The sequence below is a fragment of the Dendrobates tinctorius genome, unplaced genomic scaffold (genome assembly GCF_039654945.1).
Source record: "Dendrobates tinctorius isolate UK_male_01 unplaced genomic scaffold, ASM3965494v1 ptg000273l, whole genome shotgun sequence".
Taxonomy (NCBI): Eukaryota; Metazoa; Chordata; class Amphibia; order Anura; family Dendrobatidae; genus Dendrobates; species Dendrobates tinctorius.
Window position 1 is genome coordinate 2,247,296 of NW_027361940.1, and position 13,898 is coordinate 2,261,193.

General features: G+C 55.7%; 1 protein-coding gene across 4 annotated transcripts in view; it reads left to right on the forward strand.

The window, feature by feature from the left end:
- LOC141072450 (uncharacterized) overlaps positions 1 to 13,898 on the forward strand; it is a 36,447-nt gene that overhangs the window by 12,528 nt on the left and 10,021 nt on the right. For 3 of the 4 annotated variants that reach the window (XM_073559722.1, XM_073559725.1, XM_073559723.1), the window contains exons 2-3: positions 12,318 to 12,944; positions 13,023 to 13,211. In XM_073559722.1, coding sequence (XP_073415823.1) covers positions 12,365 to 12,944; positions 13,023 to 13,211 — 769 coding nt within the window. In that variant the 5' untranslated portion in view covers positions 12,318 to 12,364. Of the gene's footprint in view, positions 1 to 11,387; positions 11,409 to 12,317; positions 12,945 to 13,022; positions 13,212 to 13,898 lie in introns of those variants that run through there. The other variant, XM_073559724.1, reaches the window with a different exon arrangement.

Here is a 13,898-nt window from a genome sequence, read left to right on the forward strand (position 1 = left end):
GTGACGCCCGTCATGGCGGTGCTCCCGCTCTGTATTACTTCCTCTCTGTCGCTGTGATCATGTGACGCCCGTCATGGCGGTACTCGCGCTCTGTATTACTTCCTCTCTGTCGCTGTGGTCATGTGACGCCCTTCATGGCGGTACTCGCGCTCTGTATTACTTCCTCTCTGTCGTTGTGGTCATGTGACGCCCGTCATGGCGGTACTCGCGCACTGTATTACTTCCTCTCTGTCGCTGTGGTCATGTTTCGCCCGTCATGGCGGTGCTCGCGCTCTGTATTACTTCCTCTCTGTCGCTGTGGTCATGTGACGCCCGTCATGGCGGTGCTCGCGCTCTTTATTACTTCGTCTCTGTCGCTGTGGTCATGTGATGCCCTTCATGGCGGTGCTCGCGCTCTGTATTACTTCCTCTTTGTCGCTGTGATGTGACGCCCGTCATGGCGGTGCTCGCGCTCTGTATTACTTCCTCTCTGTCGCTGTGGTCATTTGACGTCCGTCATGGCGGTGCTCGCGCTCTGTATTACTTCCTCTCTGTCGCTGTGATGTGACGCCCTTCATGGCGGTGCTCGCGCTCTGTATTACTTCCTCTCTGTCGTTGTGGTCATGTGACGCCCGTCATGGCGGTACTCGCGCTCTGTATTACTTCCTCTCTGTCGCTGTGGTCATGTGACGCCCGTCATGGCGGTGCTCGCGCTCTGTATTACTTCCTCTCTGTCGTTGTGGTCATGTGACGCCCTTCATGGCGGTTCTCGCGCTCTGTATTACTTCCTCTATGTCGCTGTGATCATGTGACGCCCGTCATGGCGGTACTCGCGCTCTGTATTACTTCCTCTCTGTCGCTGTGGTCATGTGACGCCCTTCATGGCGGTGCTCGCGCTCTGTATTACTTCCTCTCTGTCGTTGTGGTCATGTGACGCCCGTCATGGCGGTACTCGCGCTCTGTATTACTTCCTCTCTGTCGCTGTGGTCATGTGACGCCCGTCATGGCGGTGCTCGCGCTCTGTATTACTTCCTCTCTGTCGCTGTGGTCATGTGACGCCCTTCATGGCGGTTCTCGCGCTCTGTATTATTTCCTCTTTGTCGCTGTGATGTGACGCCCGTCATGGCGGTACTCGCGCTCTGTATTACTTCCTCTCTGTCGCTGTGGTCATGTGACGCCCTTCATGGCGGTGCTCGCGCTCTGTATTACTTCCTCTCTGTCGCTGTGATCATGTGACGCCCGTCATGGCGGTGCTCGCGCTGTGTATTACTTCCTCTCTGTCACTGTGATGTGACTCCCGTCATGGCGGTGCTCGCTCTCTGTATTACTTCCTCTCTGTCGCTGTGGTCATGTGACGCCCGTCATGGCGGTGCTCGCGCTCTGTATTACTTCCTCTCTGTCGCTGTGGCCATGTGACGCCCTTCATGGCGGTGCTCGCGCTCTGTATTACTTCCTCTTTGTCGCTGTGATGTGACGCCCGTCATGGCGGTGCTCCCGCTCTGTATTACTTCCTCTCTGTCGCTGTGGTCATGTGACGTCCGTCATGGCGGTGCTCGCGCTCTGTATTACTTCCTCTCTGTCGCTGTGGTCATGTGACGCCCGTCATGGCGGTTCTAGCGCTCTGTATTACTTCCTGTCTGTCGCTGTGGTCATGTGACGCCCGTCATGGCGGTGCTCGCGCTCTGTATTACTTCCTGTCTGTCACTGTGGTCATGTGACGCCCGTCATGGCGGTGCTCGCTCTGTATTATTTCCTCTCTGTCGCTGTGATGTGACGCCCGTCATGGCGGTGCTCGCGCTCTGTATTACTTCCTCTCTGTCGCTGTGATGTGACGTCCGTCATGGCGGTGCTCGCGCTCTGTATTACTTCCTCTCTGTCTCTGTGATGTGACGCCCGTCATGGCGGTGCTCGCGCTCTGTATTACTTCCTCTCTGTCGCTGTGATGTGACGTCTGTCATGGCGGTGCTCGCGCTCTGTATTACTTCCTCTCTGTCGCTCTGATGTGACGCCCTTCATGGCGGTGCTCGCGCTCTGTATTACTTCCTCTCTGTCGCTGTGGTCATGTGACGCCCGTCATGGCCGTGCTTGCACTCGGTATTACTTCCTCTCTGTCGCTGTGGTCATGTGACGCCCGTCATGGCGTGCTCGCTCTGTATTACTTCCTCTCTGTCGCTGTGGTCATGTGACGCCCATCATGGCTGTGCTCGCGCTCTGTATTACTTCCTGTCTGTCGTTGTGGTCATGTGACGCCCGTCATGGCGGTGCTCGCGCTCTGTATTACTTCCTCTCTGTCGCTCTGATGTGACGCCCTTCATGGCGATGCTCGCGCTCTGTATTACTTCCGGTCTGTCGCTGTGGTCATGTGACGCCCGTCATGGCGGTGCTCACGCTCTGTATTACTTCCTCTCTGTCGCTGTGGTCATGTGACGCCCGTCATGGCGGTGCTTACGCTCTGTATTACTTCCTCTCTGTCGTTGTGGTCATGTGACGCCCGTCATGGCGGTACTCGCGCTCTGTATTACTTCCTCTCTGTCGCTGTGGTCATGTGACGCCCGTCATGGCGGTGCTCGCGCTCTGTATTACTTCCTCTCTGTCGCTGTGGTCATGTGACGCCCGTCATGGCGGTGCTCCCGCTCTGTATTACTTCCTCTCTGTCGCTGTGATCATGTGACGCCCGTCATGGCGGTACTCGCGCTCTGTATTACTTCCTCTCTGTCGCTGTGGTCATGTGACGCCCTTCATGGCGGTACTCGCGCTCTGTATTACTTCCTCTCTGTCGTTGTGGTCATGTGACGCCCGTCATGGCGGTACTCGCGCTCTGTATTACTTCCTCTCTGTCGCTGTGGTCATGTTTCGCCCGTCATGGCGGTGCTCGCGCTCTGTATTACTTCCTCTCTGTCGCTGTGGTCATGTGACGCCCTTCATGGCGGTTCTCGCGCTCTGTATTATTTCCTCTTTGTCGCTGTGATGTGACGCCCTTCATGGCGGTGCTCGCGCTCTGTACTACTTCCTCTCTGTCGTTGTGGTCATGTGACGCCCGTCATGGCGGTACTCGCGCTCTGTATTACTTCCTCTCTGTCGCTGTGGTCATGTGACGCCCGTCATGGCGGTGCTCGCGCTCTGTATTACTTCCTCTCTGTCGTTGTGGTCATGTGACGCCCTTCATGGCGGTTCTCGCGCTCTGTATTGCTTCCTCTTTGTCGCTGTGATCATGTGACGCCCATCATGGCGGTACTCGCGCTCTGTATTACTTCCTCTCTGTCGCTGTGGTCATGTGACGCCCTTCATGGCGGTGCTCGCGCTCTGTATTACTTCCTCTCTGTCGTTGTGGTCATGTGACGCCCGTCATGGCGGTACTCGCGCTCTGTATTACTTCCTCTCTGTCGCTGTGGTCATGTGACGCCCGTCATGGCGGTGCTCGCGCTCTGTATTACTTCCTCTCTGTCGCTGTGGTCATGTGACGCCCTTCATGGCGGTTCTCGCGCTCTGTATTATTTCCTCTTTGTCGCTGTGATGTGACGCCCGTCATGGCGGTACTCGCGCTCTGTATTACTTCCTCTCTGTCGCTGTGGTCATGTGACGCCCTTCATGGCGGTGCTCGCGCTCTGTATTACTTCCTCTCTGTCGCTGTGATCATGTGACGCCCGTCATGGCGGTGCTCGCGCTGTGTATTACTTCCTCTCTGTCGCTGTGGTCATGTGACGCCCGTCATGGCGGTGCTCGCGCTCTGTATTACTTCCTCTCTGTCGCTGTGATCATGTGACGTCCGTCATGGCGGTGCTCGCGCTCTGTATTACTTCCTCTCTGTCGCTGTGGTCATTTGACGTCCGTCATGGCGGTGCTCGCGCTCTGTATTACTTCCTCTCTGTCGCTGTGATGTGACGCCCTTCATGGCGGTGCTCGCGCTCTGTATTACTTCCTCTCTGTCGCTGTGGTCATGTGACGTCCGTCATGGCGGTGCTCGCGCTCTGTATTACTTCCTCTCTGTCGCTGTGGTCATGTGACGTCCGTCATGGCGGTGCTCGCGCTCTGTATTACTTCCTCTCTGTCGCTGTGGTCATGTGACGCCCGTCATGGCGGTGCTCGCGCACTGTATTACTTCCTCTCTGTCGCTGTGATGTGACGCACGTCATGGCGGTGCTCGCGCACTGTATTACTTCCTCTCTGTCGCTGTGGTCATGTGACGTCCGTCATGGCGGTGCTCGCTCACTGTATTAGTTCCTCTCTGTCGGTGTGGTCATGTGACGTCCGTCATGGCGGTGCTCGCGCTCTGTATTACTTCCTCTCTGTCGCTGTGGTCATGTGACGCCCGTCATGGCGGTGCTCGCGCTCTGTATTACTTCCTCTCTGTTGCTGTAGTCATGTGACGCCCGTCATTCCGCTCTGTCGCTGTGGTCATGTGACGCCCGTCATGGCGGTGCTCGCGCTCTGTATTACTTCTTCTCTGTCGCTGTGATGTGACGCCCGTCATGGCGGTGCTCGCGCACTGTATTAGTTCGTCTCTGTCGCTGTGGTCATGTGACGCCCGTCATGGCGGTGCTCGCGCTCTGTATTGCTTCCTCTCTGTCGCTGTGGTCATGTGACGCCCGTCATGGCGGTGCTCGGGCTCTGTATTGCTTCCTCTCTGTCGCTGTGGTCATGTGACGCCCGTCATGGCGGTGCTCGGGCTCTGTATTACTTCCTCTCTGTCGCTGTGGTCATGTGACGCCCGTCATGGCGGTGCTCGCGCACTGTATTAGTTCGTCTCTGTCGCTGTGGTCATGTGACGCCCGTCATGGCGGTGCTCGCGCTCTGTATTACTTCCTCTCTGTCGCTGTGGTCATGTGACGCCCGTCATGGCGGTGCTCGGGCTCTGTATTGCTTCCTCTCTGTCGCTGTGGTCATGTGATGCCCGTCATGGCGGTGCTAGGGCTCTGTATTACTTCCTCTCTGTTGCTGTGGTCATGTGACGTCCGTCATGGCGGTGCTCGCGCTCTGTATTACTTCCTCTCTGTCGCTGTGGTCATGTGACGCCCGTCATGGCGGTGCTCGCGCTCTGTATTACTTCCTCTCTGTCGCTGTGGTCAAGTGACACCCGTCATGGCGGTGCTCGCGCTCTGTATTACTTCCTCTCTGTCGCTGTGGTCATGTGACGCCCGTCATGGCGGTGCTCGTGCACTGTATTACTTCCTCTCTGTCGCTGTGGTCATGTGACGCCCGTCATGGCGGTGCTCGCGCTCTGTATTGCTTCCTCTCTGTCGCTGTGATCATGTGACGCCCGTCATGGCGGTGCTCGCGCTCTGTATTGCTTCCTCTCTGTCGCTGTGATCATGTGACACCCGTCATGGCGGTGCTCGTGCTCTGTATTGCTTCCTCTCTGTCGCTGTGATCATGTGACACCCGTCATGGCGGTTCTCGCGCTCTGTATTATTTCCTGTCTGTCGTTGTGGTCATGTGACACCCGTCATGGCGGTGCTCTATATTACTTCCTGTCTGTCGCTATGGTCATGTGACACCCGTCATGGCGGTGCTCGCGCACTGTATTAGTTCCTCTCTGTCGCTGTGGTCATGTGACGCCCATCATGGCGGTGCTCGCGCTCTGTATTGCTTCCTCTCTGTCGCTGTGATCATGTGACGCCCGTCATGGCGGTGCTCGCGCTCTGTATTACTTCCTCTCTGTCGCTGTGATCATGTGACGCCCGTCATGGCGGTACTCGTGCTCTGTATTACTTCCTGTCTGTCGTTGTGGTCATGTGCCACCCGTCATGGCGGTGCTCGCGCACTGTATTAGTTCCTCTCTGTCGCTGTGATCATGTGACGCCCGTCATGGCGGTGCTCGGGCTCTGTATTGCTTCCTCTCTGTCGCTGTGATCATGTGACGCCCGTCATGGCGGTGCTCGCGCACTGTATTACTTCCTCTCTGTCGCTGTGGTCATGTGACGCCCGTCATGGCGGTGCTCGCGCACTGTATTAGTTCCTCTCTGTCGCTGTGGTCATGTGACTTCCGTCATGGCGGTGCTCGCGCTCTGTATTACTTCCTGTCTGTCGCTGTGGTCATGTGACGCCCGTCTTGGCGGTGCTCGCGCTCTGTATTGCTTCCTCTCTGTCGCTGTGGTCATGTGACGCCCGTCATGGCGGTGCTCGCGCACTGTATTAGTTCCTCTCTGTCGTTGTGTCATGTGACGCCCGTCATGGCGGTGCTCGCGCTCTGTATTTCTCAGGGCTGTGGAGTCGGAGTCGGTGCTCATTTTGGTGGAGTCGGAGTTGGAGTCGGTATAAAATGGACCGACTCCGACTCCCAAAATATATAATAAATTGGGTACAGTAGTTCAATGCAGGATGTGCTGAATATTTTTTCATAGGAGTTTGGGAAAGTTATGAAATGTCCTATAAACGGCTGTTCTATTCCTGATCTAAGGCTACATTCACACACACTGTTTTTGCTGCGTTTTTTGAGGATACGTTTTTCAGCTGCAAAAGCTGATCATCTTTTTAAAAAACTGCATCACCTGAAAGGTTTTTGAGCTCATAGATAATGTTTTCAATAGCAAAAGCAGATTAGAAATCTGCTCTATCTATCCATTTATCCATATCTGTCTATCCATATCGTATCTGTACCAAAAAGAATGAAAACCGGGTAGTACACCAATATATACTGTTCTATCTAAATATCTTGATTATTGGATCATAAAAATGATTAAATGTCTGAGGTTCACATTGTACTACTATAAATTTTTCATTTAAATATAAGCAATATGTGTGGGAGTCGGAGTCGTGGAGTCGGAGTTGGAGTCGGTGTAAGGGAAATTGAGGAGTCGGAGTCGCAGGTTTGGCTTACCGACTCCACAGCCCTGGTATTACTTCCTCTCTGTCGCTGTGGTTCTGTGACGCCCGTCATGGCGGTGCTCGCGCTCTGTATTACTTCCTCTCTGTCGCTGTGGTCATGTGACGCCCGTCATGGCGGTGCTCGCGCTCTGTATTACTTCCTCTCTGTCGCTGTGGTCATGTGACTCCCGTCATGGCGGTGCTCGCGCTCTGTATTACTTCCTCTCTGTCGCTGTGGTCATGTGACGCCCGTCATGGCGGTGCTCGCGCTCTGTATTACTTCCTCTCTGTCGCTGTGGTCATGTGACTTCCGTCATGGCGGTTCTCGCGCTCTGTATTACTTCCTCTCTGTCGCTGTGGTCATGTGACTTCCGTCATGGCGGTGCTCGCGCTCTGTATTACTTCCTCTCTGTCGCTGTGGTCATGTGACTTCCGTCTTGGCAGTTCTCGCGCTCTGTATTAGTTCCTCTCTGTCGCTGTGGTCATGTGACGCCCGTCATGGCGATGCTCGCGCTCTGTATTACTTCCTCTCTTTCGCTGTGGTCATGTGACGCCCGTCATGGCGGTGCTCGCGCTCTGTATTACTTCCTCTCTGTCGCTGTGGTCATGTGACTTCTGTCATGGCGGTGCTCGCGCTCTGTATTACTTCCTCTCTGTCGCTGTGGTCATGTGACGCCCGTCATGGCGGTGCTCGTGCTCTGTATTACTTCCTCTCTGTCGTTGTGGTCATGTGACGCCCGTCATGGCGGTACTCGCGCTCTGTATTACTTCCTCTCTGTCGTTGTGGTCATGTGACGCCCGTCATGGCGGTGCTCGCGCTCTGTATTACTTCCTCTCTGTCGTTGTGGTCATGTGACGTCCGTCATGGCGGTGCTCGCGCTCTGTATTACTTCCTCTCTGTCGCTGTGGTCATGTGACGCCCGTCATGGCGGTGCTCACGCTCTGTATTACTTCCTCTCTGTCGCTGTAGTCATGTGACGCCCGTCATGGTGGTGCTCGCGCTCTGTATTACTTCCTCTCTGTCGCTGTGGTCATGTGACGCCCTTCATGGCGGTTCTCGCACTCTGTATTACTTCCTCTCTGTCGCTGTGGTCATGTGACTCCCTTCATGGCGGTGCTCGTGCTCTGTATTACTTCCTCTCTGTCGCTGTGATGTGACGCCCTTCATGGCGGTGCTCGCGCTCTGTATTACTTCCTCTCTGTTGCTGTGTTCATGTGACGTCCGTCATGGCGGTGCTCGCGCTCTGTATTACTTCCTCTCTGTCGTTGTGGTCATGTGACGCCCGTCATGGCGGTTCTCGCGCTCTGTATTACTTCCTCTCTGTCGCTGTGGTCATGTGACACCCTTCATGGCGGTGCTTGCGCTCTGTATTACTTCCTCTCTGTCGCTGTGATGTGACGCCCTTCATGGCGGTGCTCGCGCTCTGTATTACTTCCTCTCTGTCGCTGTGGTCATGTGACGCCCTTCATGGCGGTGCTCGCGCTCTGTATTACTTCCTCTCTGTCGCTGTGATGTGACGCCCTTCATGGCGGTGCTCGCGCTCTGTATTACTTCCTCTCTGTTGCTGTGGTCATGTGACGTCCGTCATGGCGGTGCTCGCGCTCTGTATTACTTCCTCTCTGTCGTTGTGGTCATGTGACGCCCGTCATGGCGGTTCTCGCGCTCTGTATTACTTCCTCTCTGTCGCTGTGGTCATGTGACGCCCTTCATGGCGGTGCTCGCGCTCTGTATTACTTCCTCTCTGTCGCTGTGGTCATGTGACGCCCTTCATGGCGGTGCTCGCGCTCTGTATTACTTCCTCTCTGTCGCTGTGATGTGACGCCCTTCATGTCGGTGCTCGCGCTCTGTATTACTTCCTCTCTGTCGTTGTGGTCATGTGACGCCCGTCATGGCGGTGCTCGCGCTCTGTATTACTTCCTCTCTGTCACTGTAGTCATGTGTCGCCCGTCATGGCGGTGCTTGCGCTCTGTATTACTTCCTCTCTGTCGCTGTGGTCATGTGACTTCCGTCATGGCGGTTCTCGCGCTCTGTATTACTTCCTCTCTGTCGCTGTGGTCATGTGACTTCCGTCATGGCGGTTCTCGCGCTCTGTATTACTTCCTCTCTGTCGCTGTGGTCATGTGACGTCCGTCATGGCGGTGCTCGCTCTCTGTATTACTTCCTCTCTGTTGCTGTGGTCATGTGACTTCCGTCATGGCGGTTCTCGCGCTCTGTATTACTTCCTCTCTGTCGCTGTGGTCATGTGACGCCCGTCATGGCGGTGCTCGCGCTCTGTATTACTTCCTCTCTGTCGCTGTGGTCATGTGACGTCCGTTATGGCGGTGCTCGCGCTCTGTATTACTTCCTGTCTGTTGTTGTGGTCATGTGACGTCCGTCATGGCGGTGCTCACGCTCTGTATTACTTCCTCTCTGTCGCTGTGGTCATTTGACGTCCGTTATGGCGGTGCTCGCGCTCTGTATTACTTCCTCTCTGTCGCTGTGGTCATGTGACGTCCGTCATGGCGGAGCTCACGCTCTGTATTACTTCCTCTCTGTCGCTGTGGTCATGTGACGTCCGTTATGGCGGTGCTCACGCTCTGTATTACTTCCTCTCTGTCGCTGTGGTCATGTGACGTCCGTCATGGCGGAGCTCACGCTCTGTATTACTTCCTCTCTGTCGCTGTGGTCATGTGACGTCCGTTATGGCGGTGCTCACGCTCTGTATTACTTCCTCTCTGTCGCTGTGGTCATGTGACGTCCGTCATGGCGGAGCTCACGCTCTGTATTACTTCCTCTCTGTCGCTGTGGTCATGTGACGTCCGTTATGGCGGTGCTCACGCTCTGTATTACTTCCTCTCTGTCGTTGTGGTCATGTGACGTCCGTTATGGCGGTGCTCGCGCTCTGTATTACTTCCTGTCTGTTGTTGTGGTTATGTGACGTCCGTCATGGCGGTGCTCACGCTCTGTATTACTTCCTCTCTGTCGCTGTGGTCATGTGACGTCCGTTATGGCGGTGCTCGCGCTCTGTATTACTTCCTGTCTGTTGTTGTGGTTATGTGACGTCCGTCATGGCGGTGCTCACGCTCTGTATTACTTCCTCTCTGTCGCTGTAGTCATGTGACGCCCGTCATGGTGGTGCTCGCGCTCTGTATTACTTCCTCTCTGTCGCTGTGGTCATGTGACGCCCTTCATGGCGGTTCTCGCACTCTGTATTACTTCCTCTCTGTCGCTGTGGTCATGTGACTCCCTTCATGGCGGTGCTCGTGCTCTGTATTACTTCCTCTCTGTCGCTGTGATGTGACGCCCTTCATGGCGGTGCTCGCGCTCTGTATTACTTCCTCTCTGTTGCTGTGTTCATGTGACGTCCGTCATGGCGGTGCTCGCGCTCTGTATTACTTCCTCTCTGTCGTTGTGGTCATGTGACGCCCGTCATGGCGGTTCTCGCGCTCTGTATTACTTCCTCTCTGTCGCTGTGGTCATGTGACACCCTTCATGGCGGTGCTTGCGCTCTGTATTACTTCCTCTCTGTCGCTGTGATGTGACGCCCTTCATGGCGGTGCTCGCGCTCTGTATTACTTCCTCTCTGTCGCTGTGGTCATGTGACGCCCTTCATGGCGGTGCTCGCGCTCTGTATTACTTCCTCTCTGTCGCTGTGATGTGACGCCCTTCATGGCGGTGCTCGCGCTCTGTATTACTTCCTCTCTGTTGCTGTGGTCATGTGACGTCCGTCATGGCGGTGCTCGCGCTCTGTATTACTTCCTCTCTGTCGTTGTGGTCATGTGACGCCCGTCATGGCGGTTCTCGCGCTCTGTATTACTTCCTCTCTGTCGCTGTGGTCATGTGACGCCCTTCATGGCGGTGCTCGCGCTCTGTATTACTTCCTCTCTGTCGCTGTGGTCATGTGACGCCCTTCATGGCGGTGCTCGCGCTCTGTATTACTTCCTCTCTGTCGCTGTGATGTGACGCCCTTCATGGCGGTGCTCGCGCTCTGTATTACTTCCTCTCTGTCGTTGTGGTCATGTGACGCCCGTCATGGCGGTGCTCGCGCTCTGTATTACTTCCTCTCTGTCACTGTAGTCATGTGTCGCCCGTCATGGCGGTGCTTGCGCTCTGTATTACTTCCTCTCTGTCGCTGTGGTCATGTGACTTCCGTCATGGCGGTTCTCGCGCTCTGTATTACTTCCTCTCTGTCGCTGTGGTCATGTGACTTCCGTCATGGCGGTTCTCGCGCTCTGTATTACTTCCTCTCTGTCGCTGTGGTCATGTGACGCCCTTCATGGCGGTGCTCGCGCTCTGTATTACTTCCTCTCTGTCGCTGTGATGTGACGCCCTTCATGGCGGTGCTCGCGCTCTGTATTACTTCCTCTCTGTCGTTGTGGTCATGTGACGCCCGTCATGGCGGTGCTCGCGCTCTGTATTACTTCCTCTCTGTCACTGTAGTCATGTGACGCCCGTCATGGCGGTGCTTGCGCTCTGTATTACTTCCTCTCTGTCGCTGTGGTCATGTGACTTCCGTCATGGCGGTTCTCGCGCTCTGTATTACTTCCTCTCTGTCGCTGTGGTCATGTGACTTCCGTCATGGCGGTTCTCGCGCTCTGTATTACTTCCTCTCTGTCGCTGTGGTCATGTGACGTCCGTCATGGCGGTGCTCGCTCTCTGTATTACTTCCTCTCTGTTGCTGTGGTCATGTGACTTCCGTCATGGCGGTTCTCGCGCTCTGTATTACTTCCTCTCTGTCGCTGTGGTCATGTGACGCCCGTCATGGCGGTGCTCGCGCTCTGTATTACTTCCTCTCTGTCGCTGTGGTCATGTGACGTCCGTTATGGCGGTGCTCGCGCTCTGTATTACTTCCTGTCTGTTGTTGTGGTCATGTGACGTCCGTCATGGCGGTGCTCACGCTCTGTATTACTTCCTCTCTGTCGCTGTGGTCATGTGACGTCCGTTATGGCGGTGCTCGCGCTCTGTATTACTTCCTCTCTGTCGCTGTGGTCATGTGACGTCCGTCATGGCGGAGCTCACGCTCTGTATTACTTCCTCTCTGTCGCTGTGGTCATGTGACGTCCGTTATGGCGGTGCTCACGCTCTGTATTACTTCCTCTCTGTCGTTGTGGTCATGTGACGTCCGTCATGGCGGTGCTCACGCTCTGTATTACTTCCTGTCTGTTGTTGTGGTCATGTGACGTCCGTCATGGCGGTGCTCACGCTCTGTATTACTTCCTCTCTGTCGCTGTGGTCATGTGACGTCCGTTATGGCGGTGCTCGCGCTCTGTATTACTTCCTGTCTGTTGTTGTGGTTATGTGACGTCCGTCATGGCGGTGCTCACGCTCTGTATTACTTCCTCTCTGTCGTTGTGGTCATGTGACGTCCGTCATGGCGGTGCTCCCGCTCTGTATTACTTCCTCTCTGTCGTTGTGGTCATGTGACGTCCGTCATGGCGGTGCTCGCGCTCTGTATTACTTCCTGTCTGTTGTTGTGGTCATGTGACGTCCGTCATGGCGGTGCTCACGCTCTGTATTGTTGCCTCGACTCTCACTGTTTCCTTCTTCTCCACAGATGTGCCGGCCGCTGAGTCCCTGCCTGTGACCGCCCGTCTTGGTAGGATGGAGGCGGCGGGCAGTGCGCTGTGCTGCCCGGACTGTGGGAGGAGATTCAGTCAGCGCTCCGGCCTGAATCGTCATCAGAGATCGCGCTGTAAGCTCAGCATCACTTTATCCTCCAGAGCTGCTTCAGCTAATGCCCCCTCGCCCCACAAGTGCAGTGTCTGCCAGGAGACATACAAGAGCGCCAGCGAGCTGCGGAGACACCTGAAGAGCCATGGCAGCGAGGAGGAGGAACGCTACCTGTGCTGCCAGTGCAGTCGCACATTCAACAGTAACACGTCCTTGGCGCGGCATCAGAGGACGCACAGTGCTGAGCGCCCCTTCACCTGTCCACAGTGCGGCAAGAGTTTCAAGAGCAGCGCCGTCCTACTCCGCCACCAGAGCGTGCACACCGGGGAGCAGCCATACCAGTGCGACGTGTGCACCAAGGGCTTCTCCCAGAAGAGCAGCCTCATCATCCACCTCCGCACACACGCCGGTCAGCACCCTTACACCTGCACTTCCTGCGAGCGAAGGTTCTGCTCCAAATCTGACCTGATCGCCCACGAGCGAAGTCACCGAGAGACGCTGTCCCACGAAGGTGCCACCTGTCACTACGTCTCGTGCTTTCTGCTCCGGTGTCTGGAGCGTAATGCTTTATGATCTCCTCCTGCTGCAGGTTCCAACTCAACCGAGGAGGACGACGAGGATTTCATCAAGCTGAAGATCATGGACGTGTCATCCGATGACCTCAAAGGACCTTTGACCTCGTCCTCCTCCGAAGATGATGATGAGGAGAAGAGGAAGGAGCCGGCGGAAGTGGCAGACAGGATGACGGAGGTGAAGAAGGAGAAGGACAAGGACATAGGTAATTATGAAATGCTTGATGGGAGTTTTCTTAACGGCTCCAGATGCTGGTGACATATTGGAGGGCGATGGCTGCCGGCCGAGCCGTGGAGGGCGATGGCTGCCGGCCGAGCCGTGGAGGGCGATGGCTGCCGGCCGAGCCGTGGAGGGCGATGGCTGCCGGCCGAGCCGTGGAGGGCGATGGCTGCCGGCCGAGCCGTGGAGGGCGATGGCTGCCGGCCGAGCCGTGGAGGGCGATGGCTGCCGGCCGAGCCGTGGAGGGCGATGGCTGCCGGCCGAGCCGTGGAGGGCGATGGCTGCCGGCCGAGCCGTGGAGGGCGATGGCTGGCCTGAGGTTACTTCCCTTTACTTCCTCCCTCCTTAGTGATTAGTAGACTGTGAGAGAGAAGAGGCTTATCTTTCTCAAACAATGGCAGACAGTGTATGCAGAAGGAGCTGGCTGGATGATGAAGTCCTGTGATCACAGCGGCCTCTTCATTGAGTAAAGCTGTGTGTATGCGGCTAATGGTGGCAGTGGCCAGGAGCGGCTGTAGCTGGCCTACGTCTGTGAGAGACCTACAAGAACATTCACCATTATTTTATGCAACAAATAATCGTTACAAAAAAGACGTGATATATGTGATGGTGCTGCGACTACTTATCTGCTCCGTCTATCTGTATCTGACCTGTAGACCCGTCACTTATCTGC